Source organism: Myodes glareolus, chromosome 4, assembly GCF_982192425.1.
Source record: "Myodes glareolus chromosome 4, mMyoGla1.1, whole genome shotgun sequence".
Lineage (NCBI taxonomy): Eukaryota > Metazoa > Chordata > Mammalia > Rodentia > Cricetidae > Myodes > Myodes glareolus.
Window position 1 is genome coordinate 23,504,549 of NC_142029.1, and position 25,446 is coordinate 23,529,994.

The 25,446-nt window shown below is 48.9% G+C and overlaps 1 protein-coding gene across 12 annotated transcripts in view; it reads left to right on the plus strand.

The window, feature by feature from the left end:
- Positions 1-25,446, plus strand: part of Megf11 (multiple EGF like domains 11) — a 322,674-nt gene that overhangs the window by 258,115 nt on the left and 39,113 nt on the right. For all 12 annotated transcript variants that reach the window (XR_015737665.1, XM_087905311.1, XM_087905307.1 and 9 more), the window contains 2 exons: positions 5,067-5,279; positions 13,517-13,691. Coding sequence is in view for 11 of the 12 variants with exons in the window: in XM_087905311.1 (XP_087761437.1) it covers positions 5,067-5,279; positions 13,517-13,691 (388 nt within the window). In the remaining variant the exon portion in view is untranslated. The remainder of the gene's footprint in view (positions 1-5,066; positions 5,280-13,516; positions 13,692-25,446) is intronic.

Sequence of the window (25,446 nt, forward strand, 5' to 3'; positions counted from 1 at the left end):
GATATCTAGAAAGAGCCTATGTGCTAGCATTGGGCTTATTTTCTTACACCCTAAAATCCTTAAGCCTTGTGCCAGCCTTTGTCTCCACAGAGCACAGGTTGTAGGCTCTGGGGATCAAAGGGCTAGGCCTACCTTTCCGTCACATCTTCAGCCCCAAAGTAAGGAAATGCTGCGAACCGGAAAGGACCCTTCATTCCAGCCTCATTCATGCACTGGAAACTGGTGTCAAGGTTCTAGCAAGCTACCGGGCACCAGTAGAACCACCTCATTTGCCCTCAGAGTTCACCAAGGGCAGAAACAATCCCAAGTGTCGCTTCTTGAAGTCTCACCCCTGATCCCAGAGCAGAGAAAAAATTTCCAAACCACAGGCCTTCCAGCTTGCTTCCTAACCCGCCTCAGGAGAGTTCATGCAGAACACCATGAGCATTTGGCTTTCCCGCCTCAACAGGCTGCCTGGTGTTTAATATTTTGTAAAATTGCCTCCATTAATTTTGTAGGTGACAGCTGCATTAGCCCACCCCAAATTATCATGAGCATATTAAAACCAAGCGGGTATAATAATGCGGGTCTCCCCAGATAGGCAGGATCCAGCTCAAATTAAACACGAAACGTAACTTGTAATTTAATTGAGCAATGTATCTGGTTGTTAATGGCAATATCGGACACATTAGATTGATACACTGGGAAGGAAGGGTGTTTAAGTAGAGAGCTAATCCCTGCTGTGATTACCCTCCTGTTCCACGGGCCGCTTATTGGTGTGCTTTGTGTAAAATTCATTAGCAGTCTTTGCTTGATCTCTAAATAAATAAGTTGTTTAAATTGTGGATGGGAAGAAAAGTAAAAAGAGGCGGATGATGGAAATAGATTAGCTTGTCAATATTTCATTCCTAGAGCTTTTGTTCTGGGCATGTGGATGTAGTGCCCTCTCCCCCTGGAATACAGCCAGGTAGGACACTCTCTTCAGACAGGAGGACAGGAATAGTCCAATGCAAGGGAGCAGGTGTCTCCTGGTGTGAGCTTCTCTCCCGACCTCAGAGATTTCTGAGACCTGCAGAGCTCAGGGGTCTGTGTGGAGAAATCTGGAGGCTGAGTGGAGATTGGCAGTTTCGATGGTGGGTCTTTAGCTGTTCTTGCTCCTTGCCCTCCCCTTCCTTCTCAGTTCCTCCTTTCTTTCTCCTGCCTGCCCCCTTCCCCTCCTCCCTCAGGCACCCTCTCCCTTTGTTCCTGCCCCAGCAGGTTAGGGCAGCCCAGGGCAGCCTGCCTCTTTCTCGCTGCCTCCCTTCAGCCAGGCTCCTCCCCTCGCACCATGGCTCTGAAAGGGGCCAGCAGTAGCCTCTCCCTTGAGGGAAGCCCTAAGCTCTTGCCCAGTCACTCTCCTGCTCCTTTTTCTGGGCACAGAACAGCAAAGATAGAAAAAAACAGCACCTGGTCTCTAGTTGCCAAGGCTAGCCCCCAATATTCTGGCTGCTCTCAATCCCTCCTATACTATGCTGTCTGCCCAAGTCTACTAGGGTGTGGCCATTTGTCCTCATTTTACGCCACCAGCCTCTCAGCAGGACCACTCTCCCTGCACCGTCTATGAGGAAGAATGTCTATGAAGAAGAACTATGGGTCTCTCTTAGTTAGGGTTATATTGCTGTGATGAAACACCATAACCAAAAGCAACTTGGGAAGGAAAGGGTTTATTCGGCTCACAAGTTCCATATAACAGTTCACCATCAAAAGCAGTGAGGGCAGGAACTCAAGCAGGGCAGGAACCTGGAGGCAGGAGCTGATGCAGAGGCCATGGAGGAGTATGGCTCGCTGATTTGTTGATCATGGCTTGCTCAGCCTGCTGTCTTATAGAACCCAGGACCACCAGCCCAGGGCTGGTCCTATCCATAATGAACTAGGTCCTCCCACATCAACCCCTAATGAAGAAAATGCTCTACGGTTCCATCTTATGGGGAAATTTTCTCAATTGAGCTTATGTCAAGCTGACATATAACTAGCTAGCACAAGGTACATTTAGACAATAAACAATATCAGTAAAATGATTGCCTAGCATGCATAAAGACCTGTGTTCCATCCCCAGTACTGAGTAAACAGGCTTTGATGGGTCGTGCCTGTAATCCCAGCACTCAGGAGGTAGAGGTAAGAGAATCAGGAGTTCAAGGTCACACTTGAATGCAAAGGATAAATCTTAGGGTGACAGGGCTGGTAAGATGGCTCAGCACATAAAGGTGCCTGCTACTCAAAGCCTGACAGCCTGAGCTCCATCCCTGGAAGATATGCAGAATGGAAGGAGAGAACTGTAACTGTTGCAACTCTGAGGGGAAAGGTATCCTGGCAGACTGGAGCCGAGGAGTACCACAAAGTCACGCCATACAACAAACCAAACCTCACACAAGAGATCTATTGGAAAAGTGGATGGTGGCTGCCTCTGCTCTGGTGAGAAGCATCAGGGAACTGAGTGGGAGACAGGCTTATATAGGGTTTCTTGGGGGCAGAGCTTTCCAGGGTGGAGATTTCCAGAGTGGGGATTGGTGGAATTTCAAGTCCTGGGCTTGGGGTGAGCCTGGGGATTGATAGGACTTTAAACTCAGGGATTGGTGGGTTTTCTAGCTCAGGGATTGATGAGTTTTCTAGCTCAGGAACTGGTAGATTTTCAAAACCTGGAAGTAAGTTCAGATTGTTTGCCTTACATGAACTCTACAGTCTGTCCTCTGACCTCCACACAAGTCATAATTAAACTACTTCTAGTTTCTCAAGTCCATGCTTCCCTTATATTTTAGAATTCTTTATTTGAGCCTTTTTTATGCCTGAATCTAAGGGAAGAAGGTTAAATCTGTTGTGGTTTTTTGTTTCGGTTTAGTTTTGGGTTTTTTGGTTTTGGGGTTTTTGTTGTTGTTTTGGTTTGGTTTTGGTTTTTTGAGTCAGGGTTTGTTTCTCTGTGTAGTGCCTGGCCTGGAGCTCCAGGCTGGCCTTGAACTCACAGAGATCTGTCTATCTCTGCCTCCCGAGTGCTGGGATTAAAGGCGTGTGCCACCACTGCCTGGTTAAAGAGCTGTTGTGTTTTAAGGGTTGTAACAAACTTTTAATAAGAACTGGAGAGATGGATCAGCAGTTAAGAAATTTTTTTAAAAGTAACAGCAGATAATGGCCTCCTGGCTGCCTTTCTGGATAATTACACATGTTGTTGTTGTTGTTGTCGTCGTCGTTGTTGTTGTTGTTGTTGAGACAGGGTTTCCTCTGTGTAGCTTTGGAGTCTGTCCTAGAACTTGCTCTGTAGACCAGGCTGGCCTCAAATTTACAGAGATTCTCCTGCCTCTGCCTCCTGAGTGTTGTGATTGCAGGCATGTGCCACCGCCACCTGGCAGTTATACACATTTTTGTTTGTTCGGTTTTTTTTTTTGAGACATGATTTCTCTGTATAGCTTTGGAGCCTGTCCTAGAACTAGCTCTTGTAGACCAGGCTGGCCCCGAACTCGTAGAGATCCACCTGCCTCGGCCTCCCAAGTGCTGAGATTAAAGATGTGCACCACTACCACTCGGCCTAGTTATACACACTTTAAAAAATTAATTGGGTGTATGGGAGTGGGTTGTGTGAATTCAGTGCTAGAGGAGACTAAAGCAGGGTGTCAGATCCCCTGGACCTGGAGTTACAGGTGGTTGTGAGCTGCCCAATGCAGGTGCTGGGAACAGAACTCAAGTCCTGCAAGTCAAATTGGAGTTCTTGACTGCTAAGCCATCTCTCTAGACCCTAGTATTATCTTACTTCATCTTCAATCAACCTGATGAGGCTTACCAATTCATTTTATGATAAGAAAGTGTTCTGTCTGAAGTTTAGGCCAGTTCTTCATTACCTGTATCATCGAAACAGAGTTAAGAAATAGATAATTCCCAAACCCAGAGGCCATTTCCCTCTCGGGCACAGGCTGCATCAAGGATAACCCCTTATTTCCACGGTTGCTGTGACCATCAGCTTGTGGCCCCTGGGTAATTAACCCTGGACTGCAGCAAGGATAGCAAGGATTGTTAAAGCACATTCAGGAAGCCAGCAGGGCCACACGAGAGACCGGTATCTCCTGGCCTGAAGGCTAGAGCAGTCCCAGATGCAGGGACTTCCAAGCACCTACCTGTATGAGCTCACATAGTACCAAAGGCACCTCTCCTCTACCTTGGGGGATCACTGGCTGATAAGAGAGAGGGCTAGTCCCTGCCTTGCGTCCCAGGAAGAGCAAATAGCCAGTCTTTGGGAGTATGCAATTTGATGAAGGAGGAAGACACTTGTACCTAAGGGAAATTCCACACTGGCTGGAGGAACCACACAGGATGGGGAGAGAGGCTTCTGCTTGAGAATCGGGAGAGCACATACTAGTAATCCCAGTACTCAGAAGTTTGGGACAGGAGGATTGCTGTGAATTCAAAGCCAGCCTTCAACCTCCCAAGTGTTCGGGTGGAAGCTTCACTCCAACCCCTGGCATCCATGTATCCAAAGAATCTGGAATGTTCAGGTAGAAGCTCCGTCCCAAGCCGCCTCCCCCGCCCCCTCTCTCTCCAAACCCTGCTGCCTCTCAGAAAGCCCATCAAATGATGACCCCTCTCCCAGAGATGCTCAAGACCACTCCCACCAGGAATTTAAGCTACTCCTCAGAAAACAGACACGTGGTTTTCCTTTCCTGTCTCCTCTCTGGGGGGCTGGAAAGCCATCCGGGAGTGTTGTATCTATTAAACCTGGGTTTTTTCTAATTCGGTTTGATCTGGTCTGATTTGGATTATTGCGTCTGCAGAGAGGCTTATGGGGTGCAGAAACTTTTCAACAAGGCAGGCACCGCCACACCCAGCCTCATCACAGTGTTTACAATGACAAAGAAATAAAGTTTTGCATCATGACACTGATAATGCGCTCATCCTGGCTGCTAAGGAGACTGGGGTGAAGTTTCCATGGAAACAGATGGTGGGGGGGGCGCTGGAAGGGAAGGAACACACCAGGCATTCCAAGTGAGGAGGGGTCTGTGCAAATGCATCGAGAAGGCCAGCGAGGGCTTTGGTCCACAGCTCTATCCTTCTCTGCTCTCCCACAGGTGCCAAGAGGAATGTCCCTTTGGAACTTTTGGTTTCCGGTGCTCTCAGCGCTGTGACTGCCACAACGGAGGTCAGTGTTCGCCGACCACAGGCGCCTGTGAGTGTGAGCCTGGCTACAAGGGCCCTAGCTGCCAGGAGCGGCTATGCCCCGAGGGCTTGCATGGTCCAGGCTGCACCTTGCCCTGTCCCTGTGACACTGAGAACACTATCAGGTATGATCTGTGGACAGGTAAGCCTGGGTCAGGGGTTGGATGGGCCCCAAGATGGAGAAAGGCTTCCTGGGCTGTGGCCCCACCTCCAGAGTGGCCAGTCAGCCAGCTGGAATCAGGACAGACCTTAGGTCATCTGCCACCTGTTCTCCATGGTCAGCTGCCTCAGCTTTACAAAGAGTCAGTCTCAAGCCTCACACAGGAATAACTCACAGAAACGGGGGGTTGGAATTGGATGCTTCTGGGCACCAGAGTGGGTTGGGGTGATAAGGCTCAGGGCACGGTGTCTGGTGAGCTATCTTGGAGAGTCCTCTTCTTCACCCTGAGCCTCTAACCATAGAAAGCCCGGGACCCAGAGAGGCCCAGCCAGGAGGGAGAGCAGGAAGGACAGAGATTGGTCTCTGTGCCCAGAATGGCTTGGAAATCTGCGGACAGTAGCTAGTCTCTCCTACTTCCTGAGAGGACTGAGCCTATGAAGCAGAAGAGCAAATGGTCCCAGCCTCCTGGTCCACCCCTTCCTGCTCGCTGCTCCTCCTGGTAGTAAGTGGGGCTGTCAGCCCCTGGGATGCCTCACTGCCCTCTGTCCGACTGCCTGCTATCAGGACAGTAAGGGGCAGACAGGCTTGCCAAACAGTGGGTGCTGTGCAGATGGTCAGGCAGAGAAGGCCTCTGCTCTGAGGCCCCCTCTTCACCTCCAGTGTCTGGTTTCTCACACATCACCCTGGAACCTCCCGTCACAGCAAGCAGGGCATCTCGGCACGTATCAGTTTAGATGAATGTGGTTCCTTTGGTGGCCTCTCAGAGGAGAACTATACTGAGAGGATCTAGAGCCAACCCAGCAGGTCTGTACATGACTTGAACATTTCTGTGCCTTGATATTCATTCAACAAACATGGAGTGCCCCCACTGGGCAGGGCTAGGCTATAAAAGGAAAGCCTGGGTGTTCCTAGGACCTTAGATTCTGAGTTTTCACTGATACCAGACACTTTTTAGAATATTCTTCCAATACAAGGCACATCCAGGAGTGCCCTGTTTTTGTGTCCTAATGGACCTAATTCATTCAGCCAAACCATGGCATACCATTAAGTGTATATCACACCCAACATCAGAGGTTGAGAAATATTAGGTAGAAATGCATGCCTCTGACTCTGCTGGATCCCAATAGGTATCCAAGTCACTGTGACCTTGGATATGTGCATAAAAGATCACAAGAAGCCACCATGCTGGTCAGAAAAGGCGTCTTGGAAGAGGTGGCCTTTGACCCAGACTGAAGGACAGGGTGAGAAGTCTAAGAGTCCCAAGTATGGAGATGAGAACACAGCTCATAGGTGGAAGACAGCATGGGGACACCCGATCCCTGCTGGGAAACCAAGAAGGCTGATGAGGTTTCCATTCAGGAAGAGTCCCCACCACAGAGATCCACTCAAGCCCCCAATTAAAAAGCTATTGTTTTCCTCCCATGCCTGGGCAACCGTGCCCTGCATAATTTATCTTTCTTCTGAAGGAGTCCTCCATGCATTATTAATCTGGAAGGACTCCCTCTTCTCTGTCGCTAATCTCAGCCCATCCAATATTAATGATTATTTGCTTTACTGTCTTTAACGTGTGTCGTGTCTCAAGGAACTGGGAGGCAAGAGCCCTCCTTAGGCACGGGTCCTTGGGAGATGCCTACCGGCTCAGCTCCAGGCAGGCTGCTTCGACTTCAAAGCACTTCCTCTCTGGGGAGAGCCTGGACCCCACCCCCCAAGGGTACCAGCACCCTGCCTTGTCCATCTCTATCACCACTGCCTCAGTCTTCAGTGACAGGAATCACTGAATTCATTTTACACGTGCATCCTTCTAGGTAGCTCCACCTACTTGCTTCTTAAATATTCCAGAACCTTTCCCAAGTTCTGACACCGAAAGATGCTTCCAGTCAGTGCCAAATGTCCAGGTAGGATAGAGGAAGCAAGACGTTTGAGATGAGAACCTCTGGTTTGAATGAATCCTTGCTGCTCCTGGTTTTGTCCTTATGCACACAGAGGACAAGTCTCTCCCTTTGTGTGGACACAGCTCAGCCTTTCTCTTCCCATGAAGCTTTGGTTCACTATAGATAGAGCCTTGGGATATAAACAAAGCAAAGACCTGCAGCTAGGTGGGTGTCTCAGTTGTTAGAGAATTTGCCTGGCATGCATCCATCTCCAGTACAATATAAACTGGGCATGGTGGCACACACCAGTATTCCAGCATGTAAGAGACAAAGGCAAGAGGATTAAAAGTTCAAGGTCATCCTTGGCAACTTAGAGGCCAGAATGGGCCCCATGAGATCTTATTTTTAAAAAAAAATAGGAAGAGTGGAAAGAAGGAAGGAAGGGAGAGAGAGAGAAGGGGAGAAAGTGAGAAAGCAAAAGAGAAAGGGAGGGAGGAACAGATGGACCTACATTTCCCATTTTAAGGCAGTTAGGTTGCAGGTACTGGGAGGGGGTTGGTCCCCTCGTCCTAGCTTTAGATCTACTGTTAATCCCAAAGATGAGAGGAGAAAGACCACCAACCCAAATCATCACGGGGAAATTAATAAGCTTTTTTTATTTGCGTGTATGGGCTGCCTCCCCCTAAGACAGGGTTCAAGAGGTCAGTATTGGCTGTGAGGAAGACAAGGCTTTTATAGCTCAGGGGTAGGGAGTTTCCAAATGAAGGATTTCTCAAGCAAAATAGACAGAGTTATAGGAGCAGAATATAAGCATAGCAATTATTCCTAATGACCTCCTGGCATGGTTGCAGGGTGGGCAGAACAAGGTTGCCATAGGTGGTCATATAAACTTTAAAAACAAAGGTAGGGTTGCAAGATGGTTATAAACCGCCTTTTGAGACAAAGCCATGCTTGCCATTCCCAGAATGTGCAGTGCAGAACCACTTGAAGTTCAGGTGACAGGTGGCGCATAGCCCAGTCCTTGAGAAACAGGTTTAATCATAACAGGAGTGAACCTAGTTCGTCTTTACTATAAGATGGCCTTTTAAGTCTAAGATGGAGGCAGGCTGGCTCTTTACTACCTGCCTAAGAAAATAACCCTGATATACACCCCTCTCCTCTCTGTGTCCATCTCCCAGTCTATCACTTTGGGTCAGCACAGGGATAACTTCTCTTGAGGTCTTTAGAAGTGGAACGGAGCTGAAGTCACCAAAAGCCCCATTTGTTCCTGAACTTGTGCAGAACTGGGAATAAATGGTGGCTTCCAGTCTCCAGAATTCTTTTGAGAAGACACAGGACTCTAACCCCAGCCATATACAGCCTCTCCCTGCCCCTTCCCTCTGGCTAGCTTTCATAGAGAGCTTTTGGGTTGCCCTGGGAAGGAGCAGGGCTGGGAAGCTTTGTTTCCTCTATGGGCTCTGTGAAAACACCAAAGAGACCACCTTGCTCCATAGAGCATTCACCTTGAGGACAGTGTCTGGGTGTCAGGCCTCTTAAATGTTCCCTCTGAAATTGGATTGTCATAGATGAATTCCAGTAGCCATGATGGCGGATTACCTTTGAAAGATTTGATTTAGCCAGCAGATGCCGCAGAGATAGAAATCTCATCAGAGCGAAAGAAAGGCAGAAAAACCCACTCTGTGAAGCTGCTGCACACATTGTGTGGCTTTCGGCTTCTGTTAGCTGGTGATTAATCTGTGTCTGGGGAAAAGAAAGAAAATCAGGGAAACCTGACAGAGGAGGCAGCCTGAGCATCAGTGATGTGGACTTTGGTCCAAGCCTCCCCTAGCACTGCCTGAACAGCCAGGTGACCCAGGGGCAGGGAGGCTTTGGCAGGGGCACATGCAGGCAGAAGATTGCCATGAGTCCAAAGCCAGTCTGGGCTTCAGAGTCTCAAAAAAATAAACAAAAATAAAAAGCCAACTCGTCCGCTGTCACTCCCCAGCATCTTCTCAGAGGGACTTTTAGAGAATGACAACAGATCATCCAATTAAGCAAATGTCCTGTTTCTAGAAATAGAATTGTAGGGCTGGGGATGTAGTGGAACTGGTGGAATGTTTGCCTAGAGTCTTCGTTACTGTTCTTTGCTGTAAAGAGACTCCAGGACCAAGGCAACTATAACAGAAAGCATTTAATTGGAGTTTGCTTACAGTTTCAGAGGGTCAGTTCATGATCATCATGGCGGGAAGCATGGCAGCAGGCAGGCAGGCATGGTGCTGGAACAGTGACTGAGAGCTTACATCCTGACTCACAGGCAGCAGGTAGAGAGGGAGCAAGTGTGGGCCTGGCATGAGCTTTTGAAAGCTCACAGCCCACTCTCAGTGACACACCTTCTCCAACAAAACCACACCTCCCAATCCTTTCAGAACAATTCCACAACTGGGGATCACGCCTTCAGGTGTATGAGCCTATGGGGACTATTCTCATTCAAGCCACCACACCTAGTGCGCACCAAGCCCTGGACTCCATCCCTAGCACCCAATAAACTAGGTATACCACCTGGAATCTCAGTCCTTCAAAGGTGGAGGCAGGAGGAATAAAAGACCAATTTCAGCTTCATGGCAAGTTAAAGGCTAGCCTGGGCTACATGAAACCTGTGTCCAAGTTAAAAAAAAAAAGAAGAAGAGAAAAAGAATCGAGAGTGTGGGGGTGTGAGGAGGAAAGAAATGAGGTTGGAGAGACAGCTCAGCAATTAAAGCAAATACTGTCCTTGTAGAGGATCTGAGTTCAGATCCCAGTACCTGTATGTTTTTCATATTTCAGATCATGACTTTAGTATGGGGGGGACTTTCTTGTTTCATTTTAGTTTGAGGATTTGTTTGTGTGGCTCATATTTTGTTTGTTATAGGCTTCATTTTAACATCTGTTTATTTATTTATTTGCTTTATGTGCACTGGTGTTTTGCCTGCATGTATGTGTCTGTGTGAAGGTGTCAGATTCCCTGGAACTGGAATTACAGAAAGTGTGAGCTGCCATGTGGGTGCTGGGACTTGAACCCGGGTCCTCTGGAAGTGAAGCCAGTTCTCTTAATCACTGAGTCATCTTTCGAGCCCCTGTTGTGGGGTTTTGTTTTGGGGTTGCTTGCTTTGTTTTGGGGGGGGTTGAATTGAACCTAAAGCCTCAGACATGCTTGGCAGACACTGAGTTATATCCTTAGGCCTAAAGTTATGACTTTGTATATAATTTACATGTTTTTTTAATCTTAAGTCATTAGCTATTTGTAGAAACAATGAGAACCTTAACAACACTCCAATGACTCTTCCTCCTTTGTTTTGTTTGTTTGTGTGTTTTTTGGAGAGGGTTTTTCTTTTTTTTCATGTGTGTGTGTGTGTGTGTGTGTGTGTGTGTGTGTGTAGCCCTGGTTGACCTGAAACTCACTATGTAGACCGGACTGGGCTTGAACCCACAGAGATTGCCTGTCTTTGCCTCCCAAGTGCTGGGATTAAAGGTGTATGCCACCACCCCTGGCATCTAACATTCCTTCTTACGGACACTCCTAACACATTTAACTAGCACCTTCTTGTCAGAGGAGACATGAAGCACGGGATAAATTTGGCCAGACCTTGGTTCAAATCCCAGCTCCATCATTTACCCACTTGTCTGCGTGACCTTGGGCAGGTCCCGAACCTCTGGGCACCACCTGCAAAATGGAGGCTCCCATTCCTACCTCACAGGTTTGTGGAAGATAAGAAGTATGTGTGTGAGGTGCCTGGTGCTTCCATAGCCTGGTCACATATTATTTATTATTATTCAGATTGCTTCCATTTTCTGCTGTTATAAATAATGCTTCAGGGAACATCTCTGTGCATAAATCTTCCTCCACAACCACGATTGTTTCCTTAGGATAGATTCTTAGAAATGGAATTACAAGGCCGAGGCTTCTGCATATATTTAGGTCTCCTGATACGTAACCTCAGATTGTTTGGAGACCTTTGCCAGCATTTGAAACGCTCGTCCGTGTTTTGATAGAGGGAAGGTAATATCCAATTGTTGTTTTGACTGGATGATTAATGAGACTAAACATTTTCTGAAGTGATTATTAGCTGCTGGTACTTATTATGCCAGAACCGTCTGCTCTGGTCCACCCCCTCGTTTTCTACAAGAACACCAGGGCCCCCTAGAAGAGAGGCCGGCTGGCTGCTCACAGTTTGTCTCTTCATTAATTCATTCATTTAAGCATGTCATGAGGTCAGCACTTCCCCTGGGCCAGGAACCCCACTGTGCCTGCGAGGTGACAAGACTGACAAGGACTCTTCCCCAGGGAGCCGAAACCTAATGGATAGACAGAAAACAAACAAGTCAATAGACGCAGAAAATAATTCAACACAGGGCTAGGGCTGTAGCTCAGCTGACAGAGTGCTTTCCTAGCAGACATGAAGCCTTGGGTTCGAATTCCAGCACTGCATAAAACCAGGTGTGGTAATGGTACCCAGCTGTTCTCCCAGCACTGGAGAGGGAGAAGTTCAGGGTGGGGAGCTGGTGAGCGAGGTTAACCAGGAAAGTTGCTTTGCCATCAAGCTTGGTGGCCTGAGTGTTACGCCTGTCCTTCTACGTGGTAGAAGGACAGAGCTGACTCCCACAGGTTGTTCCCCGACTTTTACACATGTGCCGTGGCATCTGTGTGCCCATACACTTACACAAAATAAATAAATAAGGCAAAACCTAAACCTCAGGATCATCCTCAGCTATAGAGCAAGTGTAAGGCTATATGAGGACCTGGGCTTAAAAAAATAACTAAATATGGGAAAAGCAGTGTGCAATCCTAGGTGTGTAAACTGGACCATGAATAGGGTCTTGAATCTGGGAGCCAACACCAGCCTGGGGACTCCCAGCCCCTGTCCTTGTGGAACTTAAAGGAACAAAGCCGAGCACTGGGCAGCCACTGCAGGCTTCGCAGATCAGACCTGAGCTGGATTCCAGGATCAGAGTCGCTTGTTTTCCACTACCTCTGGTGTGCTAGTCCGGGCTGGCCCAGAAGCAAATGCCAAGTGTGAGAGATCCGGGTGTGCATGTGGTGAAGGAGGTGCTTGCCTAGACTGCGGAGAGCAAGCTCTAGGCTGGTTCCTAGAACCGTGCAAGAGAGAAACGTCAAAGTTGGGGTTGGGGAGTAGGGAGGTCGATGTGAGCTGGAGCGCTGGGAGGGGCTGCTAGGCCGTGAGAGCACAGAGGAAGCTGAGAGAATCGGCTCATAGCAGGATTCTGAGAAAGTGTGGGAGCAAAGGAGTCATGAGGTCACAGGAACCCACCATAAGAGAGCCCAGGCCTCCCAGGAGTGGCCCACCTTAGTGTCTGCTGAGATCGTCCCAGGGAAAGGGCCCATGTGGACTCAGCAGATGGCGTTATGTGTCAGTACCTAGCAGGGCACGCCATTACTACATCTGGGGCTCCTGATCAGGAATGGATATTGACTGCCGACCAGACCTCTGTCAGTCAAAGTTACCCCGCTCCAGGGTCATGCTCCTGCCGCCAGCCCATGGTTCTTTTTGTAGCCTTGACAGATAAAAGAGGGAGAAGACTTGCTCTGTTCCAGAACCTTAGGAGGCCCAAGTACGGTTCCCTCAGGGACAGACATTGTCAGGGAGGAGTCACCCTACCCAGAGGGCTTGTTTTAATTCTATCGATGCCCATGCTATGGAGAGCTTCTGGTATCATGGGTGCCCTCTGATGAGATCCTACCTTAGGTATCTGCTGTGGGTGAGAGGTGAGTGATGGGAACTCTGAACTTCAGACTCTCTAAGTCAAGGGAGTAAGACACTGCCCTATGCTTTGGGCTGGGTAGTTTTATAAAGAATATACATTGGGAGTGGGTAGTTCAGTTGGTAGAGTCCTTGCCTAGTGTGCAGGAGGCCTGGTTTTGATCCCAGCATTGCATAAACAGCCTGGTGATCTATACTTGTCTTCTTAGCCCTTGGGAGGTGGAGGCAGGGGTACCAGATATTCAGTGTCACCCTTGGTTACATAGTTCAAAGGTAGCCTGGGCTTCATAAGTCCCTGTCTCAAAAGAAAAAAGAAAAAAAAAGTGCATCTTTGAGAACCAGAAGGATTGGGTTCTAATTCTGGTCTTGTACCTCCTTGCTGAATGACTTAGGCATTTCTGGGAACTAACAAGGCCGTGTATGGCTATGGCTTCTTCTCATAAACAGCAAGACATGACTATCTTAACCACAGGGGTCCATTGCTCTTACTACCATGGGAAGGCTAGCCTTGGGGAGGGCAGAGGAGGGGCCACAGTTGGCTGAATGCACACAACCCTGAACGCGATGACCTCTTACCCCTTCTTTCCTCTGTTCAGCTGTCATCCAGTCACTGGAGCTTGTACCTGCCAACCTGGCTGGTCAGGCCACTTCTGCAATGAGTCCTGCCCTGCCGGCTACTATGGCAACGGTTGCCAGCTACCCTGCACCTGCCAGAATGGCGCTGACTGCCACAGCATCACTGGGGGCTGCACTTGTGCCCCAGGCTTCATGGTGAGTCAGAAGGGGCCTCTCATAGCCTCCTGGTCCCTAGTGGGCCAACTCCCCATACTTTTGGCAATCTGGAATGTGACCCTCTACTTAGGAATAAGGAATAGGGCTGTGTCTGTGGCACCTTCGGACGTAGCGTCTCTGTCCGAGAGTCCTTGGAGCTGCTCTGAGGCTTATAACTGCAAGGGTAGCAGGAGAAGGCATTTGTCCGTCTGTGTTCTCGACTCTGATACTGTCTTCCTCTGCCTTCAGCTCCGCCCTGTCCTCCTGTGCAGACAATATTTCCACAGCATCATCACCCCAGCTCACACAGCAGCTTTTTATCTCCTTTCTACTTATGTATTGATTTTGAAACAAGACCTGCCTCACTGTATAGCCCCAACTGGCCTGGAACCCACTATGTAGACTGAACTGGCCTCAAAATCACAGGGGTCTGCCCACCTCTGCTTTCTGCATGCTGGGATAACAGGCACGCACTATCAAGCTGGGCAGTGTTAATTCTGTGGATGGGTTGGGGGTGTTGTGTGTACGGGGGCAGGATGTCCTGAGGATTGAACCTACAGCCCCCCACATGGGAGGCAAGTGCACTCACTGCCGCTAAGCTCCAGCCGCACCCCCATTCTTTCTTTTACTCACATTTCTGTGTGTTACTGCTCGGACCTCTTAATTTTCATTTCAGATGGCTGCCTCAGAGCAGGAACTGATAGATGCCCGTTTTCCCCAGCTCTTCCTTCCCTTCCTGCAGAATATTAGGATTTCCCCATGTTCACAGCCAGTGTTGCAGTGAGCATCTTCTTACATTCAGCTCCCCATCCCGCTGTCCCGTTGAATTATTTCCTTCGGGTGAATTCCCAGGTCAGCGGGCACAATATATTCATGGCTCTTGATGGATGTTGCCAGATCACTTTCCCAAAGGGTTATATAAATCTATGCTGTCGCGGGTTGTATATGCATGCGCCTTGTTCAGAACAGTTTTTGCATGCTTTTTTTTTTCAGTCTTGCTAATTATATAGGTAGAGAATGGTTCCTAAATGTTGCTCTCATTTGCATGTCTGATTACTAGGTAGAGCGAACATTTCCCTACGTGTTTGTTCACTGTTTGTATTTCCTCATCAATCATGCTGGTCTTTACAAGGTTTAATTTGGGGGGACGTTGACACTGGGAATGGGATATGCTCAGCTGGTCTGAAGACCCCCGTACTTAGGCGTCCCTAGGGACGATGGTCCATTGTGCTTTGAGAAGTTTTTGTGGAGTTGGAGCCCAGGTCACACTCATCCTGGCTGTCCGACCTACCAATCATGTGACCTTGGACTCACTGCCTTGGATTCTGTTTATCCTCTGTGAAGCGGCTCTCACCTTACAAGGTTGCTTGCAGGCATGGAGGAAGGATTCCCTGGAGCCTTGGTAAACTACAGGTCAGATTCAGCAAGTCTGCGGTGTGGCTGAGGCTTTATATATCTGATGAGTTCCCACGGGCTGTGGGTGCTGCTGGTCAGTGGTCCTCACAGTGGAGGCGGCAGGTGTATAGCAGGGTTTTCTTCCTTTCTTCTTTCCTTCCTTCCTTCCTTCCTTCCTTCCTTCCTTCCTTCCTTCCTTCCCTCCTTCCTTCCTTCCTAAAGTTATTTGTTTTTAAGATAGTCTTATGTATTACAGGTTTTCAGGCTTGCTAAATAGCAGGGATAACCTTGAACTTTGCAGTAGGCTGCTGGAGAGACATTCTATCCCTGTCCTAGCCTGACTGCTAAGGAAGGTCTATGACTTTGGAATGACTTCTCTCAGGTTCCAGGTCCTTCCTATACAAATGTGAACAGAGAGGGGAGGAAGAACCCACTGATTTTGTTTTTAGATAGAACCTCATGTAGCCTAGGCTGAACTTAAACTATGTTGCTGAAACTGACCTTGAACTCCTGATCTTTCTATCTCCATCCACTTAGTGCTGGAACTACAGGTACACATCACCATTTTATGTAGTGCTGGGGGTTAAACTCCGGGTTTCACATGTGCTAGGCAAGCACTCTGCCAACTGAGCTGTGTCCCCAGTCCTGAGGGGCTGATTTCTGAGATGGTTTACTATGTAAACTTTATGGACACATTGGCGCACCCAACTAGGGACTGGTTGAAAGTCATCATTGTCTGGTAATGTACATTGTCATGGACCTGTTCATACTCTTCCTCCTCTGTTTCCCCCGCTGCCCCCTGTTGTCTGCACTGCTGCTCAGAAAAGAAAATGGAGGTTCCAGGAGGACTGGGGAAGGGAGCATTTGTCTGTCCTTGTGCTCACTGCCCCCAGCCAGGGCCCCACTGGAAGCTAGGCTGCTGCCTCCCATCTAGGACAGAAATGACTTCCTGTCTTTGAACTTTGTGGGGCTTGGTGATCAGACCATCAGAATCCTCTCAACACTGAGTCCTGCTGCCTACCTGGAGCTCTAAGCTGGCGCACAGGACAGACTGTGAGCAGACTGTCCTGGTGAGACCCCATGAATTCCCACTCCTGCTCAGCCTCATTATGTACCTGGTGAGGCTTTCCTGGGGCCTGTGGTGCTGGACAGGGGCTGCTGGAGATGATTACAAAGCAGTCATTGTTCTCAATGGCCTGACTCATTCCCAGGAGCACCAGGCTCCAGGGGGCGAAGCCATTACTCCTGCCTTGCCCCAGTTTCTGAATGATGTGACTTCCTGCAATTAGCCCGCTTGGTAATATGGGGGATGGGGCCATCAATCAGCAGAGCAGACTAAGCCCAGTCTCCCCTAGAGCATCCCACAGTCAGTAATAATTAGCAGTGCCTTTGTGTTCGTTGATTTGTGACTACATACCTGCCCGTTTGCTGAAAGATTTCACGGCACAAGGAATTAATAAAGAGCTAATTTTAAAAGCTCATTTCTGGGTGTTGGAGATTTATCCTAAACTTGGTAACATTAACCATGCTACTTTACCTTGCTGGGCCTCAGTTTCCCTACCTATGTAGGATGGGAAGAGTCTATCAGCTTTACCTGCTGCTGTGACTGAGTAGCAGTAGGTTACTGAGTGCATGCTAGACAAGCACTCTTCCTACTGAGCTACACCCCCAGATGTTTTCCAAGGACCCTTGAGAAGGGTGTGAGGGCAACTTTATGAACATCGACCCTGTGAAGGCTGGGAGGGTCTTGAGCTGCAGGTAAACATGAATGGTGCTGATGAGTTAGGATAGAATTGTCCTTGGGAGCTCAGGGACTTGATAGCCAGGTAGTCTCCACTCCATGAGGCCATGGAGACACGGGGCAGGAATAGACTGGGGCTGATGCTGATGACTCTTAATGATTGTCCCTTCAATCCTAAGACTCTGATGTTTATGATGCCAAGGACTTGGGGTGTGGTAAGGCTCATCAGACACCCATCCAGCCATCAAGGACCTTGTCCGATCATAATGATACTCAGTCTAGTGGAGAGCACTCATTGTGTTCTTGCTGCATGCATCATCTGGTTTATGTCTCATGAGAGCCCTACAGACATATATTTCCACATTCCTCGGCTTGCAAATGAGCTGAAATTTAGTCAGGGAAAGAAACTTGGCCAGGATTAGAAAACCAGAAGTGGCAGGAGCCACTACATGCTCGAATGGTAATGAGCTTTGATCGACCAGACACTCCAGAACAACACAGACCAGAGTTCAAATCCCAGCTTTCTATTACCACCTTTGCTTATGACAAGTCTTATATCCTGCTTAAGCCTGACTGTCCTCATCTGTGATAAGGAACTAACTTTGTGGTGAGAGTAGGGTGCTTCCCATATGAGGTTGCAGATCAGTGTCCGAAGCACAATAGGTACTTGCTCAGATGCTAAGACATGAAGGTAGAGAGTAGATGTGGTTTGTCAGGTCTAGCACACATGTGATACCCAGAGGGTATCAGAGTGAGCTGCACCCAGGCATCCCTGGTGAAACAGATTCATGAACATATATACTGTTAGCCTATGCAGGCCTATACCAGCACCTGGGGGCCATTCTGACTTGTCCCACAGGAGGTCCTGTGAAATGTCGCTGTCATCATGTGAAGAGACAGAGGTGAAACCATGGGTAGGAGAAAAGAGGGTCATTTTCAGTGTTAGCTTAGCCTTGGCAAAAAGATCACCCAGGGCCTCCATTGGTGAGGGGCATGAGGCCTTCCTGATGTGGGAAAATAATTACTGGGCTAGAAGGCAAGAACCGAGTTATATTTTGGGTTCTGCTCATGTTTTAGGGTCTATTTCTCCTTTGGAAAAATAGGAATGAAATTTTCAGCCCAAACGAAGCTCTGGGATGTCAGGAGTGCTTCAGACGGGGTTGCGCTGAATTTCAGCACCTTGGACAGTGTCATTCACCTCTGCCGGCTACTCTGCCAGATAAGACAACTCCAGCATGGTGGAGGGGCAGGGCAGTAGGGAGAATGCCATGTTAAAGTCCTGGGGTACCTGTAGCCCTGTCCTGGCAGTGTCTCTGAGAGGACGGGGGGGCCTTTCTTTCCCAGTACTCTGGCTAGAGAAATAACTCAGACGAGGGGGATGAGGGGGCAGGCCACGAGGAACCATTCACACTCCTGCAGGCTGCATACATTTTTTTTACCTTTCTTTGTGATTCCTCATTGCCACCAAAGGAAATGTTCATCTCTGCTTCTGTCACTCTCCAGTCCCAGTTCATTTGCTGTGTGACCACACGTGACCCGCTTTGCCCCAAACCTGTCTCTTTTCTTTCGTTCTTGCTGCACCCCCATCTTCACTGCATCTGTGAGCCTCCTGTCCAGCTTTCCAGACAATCTCTTTACAAAACTTTCCCTAGAGACGCCTCTCTGCAGGACTCACAATCAACACCCCTTCTGTGTTCAAAGCCCATGACTCTCGCTCAGTCTCCCTCCCTGAGAACAAGGACCTGTCTCCCCTAGCCTCATACCTCCTAAACACCACCCACTCTGCCTACCACATCAAAAGCTTGCTTGGTGACGTCCTTAATGAATGAAACCCTTGAGATTAGCAGTACCATTAACGTAGATGTTCCCAGACTGACATCTGTAGGAAGGGGGATTTGGGCTTACTTGCTGGTGAGGTTGGAACTTGAATCTTCGCACACCCATAAGCCTCTCTGAGGTTTGTTTGTTTTTGTTACCCTTGTTTATTTATTTTTGTGGGTTGCGTGCATAAGGAACTTGCAGGAGTCTGTTCTCTCCTTCCACCATGTGGGTTCTAAGTCCTGAGCTCAGGTCATCAGATGTGGTGGCAATCACCCTTCTATCCTTACTACTGAACCATCTAGCCAAAGCCTCTCTCGGGGTTAAAGCGGTAACTGAAGAAGCTGCCCTGCAGCACCACCTCTGAGCTCCTGGAGCAAAGGTGTACCTTAGACAACTCACCTTACACAGTGTAGAGGTGACAGAGACTTGGAACCAGACACTCTGCCTTCAGATACCGGCGTCACTGCTTTTTATAGCTATGTGACCTCAGATAGGATACCATCTCTCTCTGCCTGTTTTATGATATGTGAAAAGGAAGCGATCATAAATCCCTAGGATTTGTATGCTGATCAAGCTAATTTGATGCATGCAAAGCTCGTATGAGTCATCTCTCAACAAGTGTCAGCCATGATGGCCATGCTTACAAGGTTGATGCCATTGATGCCGATTGATGCTGCTGATGCCCACTTGAAGAGGCCTGAGAGCCTGTCTGGGATGCAGATGGAGATGGGATGAGAAGAAGGGAACCCTCAACTGCAGCTTCCTCCAGGGTAGAAGCTGTAGGGCAGCTATGTCCCCAGAAAGGACAATAGGCTTTCTCAGCACAGAGGGAAAATGTCTAATTTCTCAGCTCTGAGCATGTCTCTGCTACCCACCACACCTCTCTTTTTATTAAGTTACTGATGGAGCCTCCTGCACACTTGGGTCTAGAACTAATTGCTGTCAGTGCCTGCAGGGAGTAGGCTGGAAGGTCACAGCCAAGCTGCAATGACTTGATTTCCCAGTCCCTTCCTACATCCTCTTCCCTGCATGGAGCCTTCAGGGGCCAGGAGATAAGGGTCTTTCTGGCTATTCCTCAGCCTGATGCCTTCTTTTAGTTCTGGTTACAATGGGGACAGAGAGCTCAGCAGACAGGGCAGAAGGGCCCAGCGTCCCCTCCCGCAGGACTCGGGGCCCATATTTCTCCCTAGGATGACAGCATTTCTATTACCTTAAAGGGCTCATCTATTCATGCTGCAATTTTTTGAAGCCTTGTCTGCCATTATTGAGCCCTGCATGCTAGCGAGGGGAGCGGGCACTCCATCACCCAAATGAACCAACTCCTTCCCGCATTTTTCTCAGCGTTCTCTGCTCTGTCCATAGGTCATATGCAAAGCTCAGCTGCTTGGGTTAGTGAAGGCAGGAGGGGGCTAGAGTTACAAACACCAGATCAGTGGGGCAGCAATTGAATTTCTAGGCGTCCTTTAAAGATGTTCCTCCCCACAGCTTTCCTCAATGTGTGTGGCTCTGGAGTTGGAACTTCAGAGTGAGGGCAGGTGTGGCCAGCAGAGAGTGCAGGATGGAGATGACAGCTGGGTGACACACAAAGCACACCTGTGCATTTCCTGTTTAATTAATTGTTTTATTGCTCATCAGACTCGGGCCCATAAACTCTAGTCCTTAGAGCAGAAAAGCAGCGTCTCATTCCCTGCTCCACCCCCATCACGACGACTGTCTCAATTATTGTCATGAAAGATTTTTCCTATGCAGTACTAGGCATGCATCACCCTCCAGCTGCTGTGACTGTGTGAACAAGACTGTATAAAGCTTTTAGTATTACCAAAAATATGAACACACACACAATTCTCAGATTCTAGGACTGTTGCCTTCTGCTATGTGGCCTTGGTAGAGTTACCTGAGTATCTCATGGCTTTGATTTTTCTATTTTTGTTTATCATTATTCTTAGGGGGACATGTGCATGTCGCTGTGTGTGTGGAGGATGACTTTGAGGTGGTTCTTTCCTCCCACTCCAGGCTCCAGGTCACAGGCTTTCATGGCGAGCATCTTTGTGCCATTTGCTGGCTTTTTTTTTTTAATTTAGTTTTTCATCTATGAGATGGGGCTGAGCGCCTAGCTCAGTTGGTAGATACTTACCAATCATGCACAGAGCTCTGGGTTTGATTCTTAGCACCACATAAACCTGGCATGGTGATACATGCTTGTAATCTCCATACTTAGAAGACGAAGGCAGAAGGATCAGGAGTTCACAGTCATCTCAGCCACATAGGAAGTTCGAAGTCAGGCTGGGCTATAAATAGTAACAATTTATCTGTAACTCAGGGGACATTGGTATTCTGTTCTAATGTGATTCTTTGGATTGAATAGTATAAAATGTATGCAGTGCTTAGAAAAAACTGACATGTAGTAGATGTCCAATGGATGCTTGATGAAATGCATCATGGGACTATGTAGGGTTTAAGTCAAAGGGCCTGAACATGGGCAAGGACTTGTGATCAGATGGGTCTGGGCTGGAATCTCTGTCTTTGCTTCAGCATCTACAGTCATGTGTTCAGCTTGGAGCCCCAGATTCCTCTCTGTACAATGGGTTGAGAATGACAGCCATGAGGCTCAGGCACAAGGACACAGATGGAGTGGCAGCCCAGAACTTGTCGTGGGAAGCTGGGAATTCTCTCTCAAGAGCAGAGCCAGAAGGACACACTGCATTTCTATGGTTACCCCACCTCCATTCTGTGGGGGAAGAAACTGAGGTCAGAGAGTGACTTGCCTGTGGTCACATTGCAAAACATGGCAGCGCTGGGGTCGGGCAGAGGTGAGAACTCCAGCCAGCGCTCTCCCCTCTTTCACCTGCCTGTCATGAGCTTGTTTTCCCCTGGGCAGAAGGGATAGTGGTGAAGACACGGGGGCAGTATGTATGAGGAAGTTAAATCATGTTGGCAATTAATCCACAGAGCAAAGGAGAGAGAATTGGCTTTGTGTCACTGAGGCTCGGGCGAGCTTCCCCCTCTGGGACTCTGTGGTTTGCGGCTTCATTAGGGAAAACTGCTGAGTCTTCTCTTATTCTTCCACACCACCCTTTTCCTGTGGAGCTCCCGCTGCCCTTCTTCGTGCCCTCATTACTGGGGCGGCGGCCTGGTGCCGGCTCTGTGGGCAGCTAGAGGTGTCAGGGTAGGTGCCAGGCACTCATGCTTCCACTGTACCCAGATTCCTTTTTGCCCAAGTCACTTGTATGGATGGAACTCTTGCTGGCCAGGATCCAAGACCTGGGTCTGAGCCTCAGATTCTCGGGGTTGTTCAGAACCTCACTGGACAATCTGAAATGCATGGCTGGGGTGTGTGTGTATATGTGTGTGTGTGCGCGCGCGTGTGCACGCATTGTGAGTGCTGAGCCCAGCCCAGCCCAGCCCAGCACTGTGTTCCTCTCGCTCTACACAGTAACCTTCAGATGGGGGCTGTGAGGACCCCTGCCTTGCAGAAGAGACTGATGTTCAGGGAAGCAAAGTGACCTTCTCCCGTACATGGTAGCTGAACTTGACACTGTTTGAACCCAGAACCTGTTTTAACCTTGAGTCCACATTGCCTGAAGAAGAGAGGGCTGTGATGGAGAGTTCTAATTGGCTAGAAACCTTCCCAAGCCATTAATAGAAAGGACAAGTGACAACTCGATATCTCAGTCAGAGCCAGGTGGCTTCCCAGCTCTTTCTTCCTTGGGAGGTAAGTCGGGCGCCACTGAAATCTCCCAGATGAGAAAACTGACTTTCAGGGTGCACCTGCCCAAGACCATGTAACCGTGAGTACATGGAGGGTGAGCAGCTAGCACCCTGGGCTCAGGGCCCCTCAGCCAGGCTTCCCTCCAGTCAGTGCCGAGGACTGGACCAGCCAGGAGTCTAGCTGGGCTCCAGTCCTGCTTCTGCACCTGCTCACTATTAGACATGGTTCAAGTCACTTCATTCTTCGGCATCTTACCTTTATCTTCTACAAACCTGACCCTGGTCCTCTGCGGCTGGCATACCTCTCAGAGGGACAGAGGATGTACCAGGGACTAAGGAAGGGTACACAGGCTGCCGACCTGAACCCCAGCAGGCCTGTGGTGTGTGACACAGAAGAACAGCAGAGACTGTGAACTCCATCTCCAGCCCCAACCCCACACTGCAGCCCTGCCCCAGCCTTTTCTCCCTAGCAGTAATCGCTAGTAATCCTATTTGTAAGAAGAATCACACCCCAGGAGGGGATGGGGTTCCTGCCAGAGATTTGGTTATGCCTGAAAAATGAGAGATGCTGCAGAAAAAGGCCACGGATAAACAAGAAAATGGAGGGCAGAACAAACTTGTTGGGGGGAGGGCACACTGTAATCCAAGCACTCAAGAGGCTGAGGCAGGAGGATTGCGGAAGGTTCAAAGCCAGCCTGAAATACAAAGTGAGGCCCTGTTTTATGAAACAACAACAACAAAATTCTAAGGAGGAGAACGTAATTTCTTGAACCCAGCTCAAGGAAGGTATCTGGGGGACTCTCAGACCATCATGCCCTGAGCAGGGCTGTGGGAAAACAGTGAGAGACAGTGCGGGCTCAAATGTCTGGGCCCTAAGACCTGGGTGGGGACCTGTGCTTAATGCACCAGACATAAAGGAGCCACTGCAGCCTAGAGCAGGGGAATGACAGCATGGAGCTGGCCTCGACCTCACTCCTGCATATAAGTAGGTGATGACAGTGTAGCCCCAGAATTCAGTTGGTGCTGAATAAGTATCACATGCAATAGGCACTCAGTTGATGCTGGGCCCCTTGCCTCCCCCTGTCTGTAACTGGACAGAGCAGAGTGTGCCCCGCTCTGCAGGGTGCTGAGGCAGGGTTCTCTTTGAGCCCCCTTTGCTCATGACCGTGGGGTGGTAGGTGATAAGGCAGGTACTCTGCAAACTTGAGGCAGTCAGGGAAACTTGTCCCTTTCCTTGCATCCACACGGGTGAGTGGAAGAATATTCTAGGCCGGGTATCATAGGGACCTAAGCAGGATGAATCTGGGAGCAGACACCAGACAATGGGCAAATCAGGCACACTGGGGCTGAGACTGAGGCACAGCCACTGCCAGGATGCACAGCCTCCTCAAGGACTTCCATACTGAATGCCTCCAGCCCTTGTCCCTGGTGTGCCCATCACCCTCTACAGTTAGATAGACAAACAGTTGGATAGGTCCTGCCAGGCTCGGAAGTGTCTTCCTCCATCCCAGTCTCCTTGGGCCTGGTGCCCAGACCTTGAACCCCAGCTACCTCACAGACAGGCACCTCTCTGTGCCTGTGGCCTTAAATGATAACCAGGTCCCTACAGGTCAAGCACAGATACCTGACATGCATATGACAGCTTATTGCATAGTCCCAAACCTGCAGAGCACACAGTTCACGGGCCACATACCGGTTGTATCCAGTTCTACCATGTGAAACAACAGGCTTAGATTGTATCCCTAACTTTCTCCCCACCTCCGGCAATATATGTTTATCTGAGGCATGGAGTGCACACGGCACATGTGTATTAATCCTGTGACAGTTATTGGCAGTATAAATATTTGCTTGCATGCACACACACTCACGTGCACACACGCTTACTAAAAACAGTCTCAGAATATCTGCAGGGAGAGGTATAGCCAGCCATGCCCCTCCTATGCTAGCCTTCTCCCATCCCTGTTTCCTTCACAGTCTACACACATGCATTCTCAGTACCCAGAAAGATCTTCTAATACCCAATGGGGCCTTTCTCAGACATTTAGAGACAAGTCTTTTGTTATTTAAAAATGCCAAATGTCTTCTGTTGTTTTTTTTTTTGAGACAGGGTCTCAAGTAGTCCAGGCTGACCTTGAACTCACTATGTAGTTAAGGATAACTTTGAAATCCTGATTTTTCCCATCTCTACCAACCAAATGCTGGGATTACAGGTATGTGCCATCATGCTTGGTTTATGTGCTACTGGGTTATGCATGCTGGGCAAGCACTCTACTTACTGAACTACATGCCTTGCTCTGAAATGCCAGTGTTTGAGATAAACCACTAGTGATGAAAACTTGGAGGATGGTTAAGGCTACTTACAATCAGTGTTTGCATAGGAAGACTCGGACCAACCTTGCAGGGAAGCCTCATTCTGGCCCAAGTGAACTGCAATTGATGCCGAGACGGATGTTCTGTGGCTAGAAGCATCCCACGCTCCTCAGGTGGCAAGCACAGCACAAGGGCACAGGACAGGGCTCAGCCAGGGAGCAGGGAGAGGGATGAAGCCAATAATGGGGAGCAATCTACAGCATAAAGCCCTTCAACTCAAGTCAGGGCCAGGGAGATGAGATAGAGGTGCTGAAGGCATCCCAAGCCAGCAGCACCATCAGCACCAGTAGCCATCAGCACGGGAGCGCTTCCTGCTTTAGTGGAGTATCTGACACACACCAGCAGTTAGAAACATATTCCCTGACTGAGACTATAGCTCAGTTCACAGAATGCTTGCTTGGCATACATAAAGTCCTCAGTTCCATCCCTGGCATAAACTGCAGGCAGGAGGATCAGAAATTCAAGGCTAGCCTTAACTACAGAGAGAGTTGGAAGACAGCCTGGACTGCAGGAGGCACTGACTTAATCCCCCACCCTGCCAATGTCCTGAATGTCTGTATCAAATCAGTGTACATGTGCTGACCACAGATGCCAGATGAGACCCTGTGCTGGAGTGAGGTTAGCAGGGCCGAGTGTTCCTACTCAGCTTCACCCCTGTGTTCCTACCAGTGAGTGAGGGATCACTAGAGTTCTAAATGGTCATTCCATGTAGAATTCCAC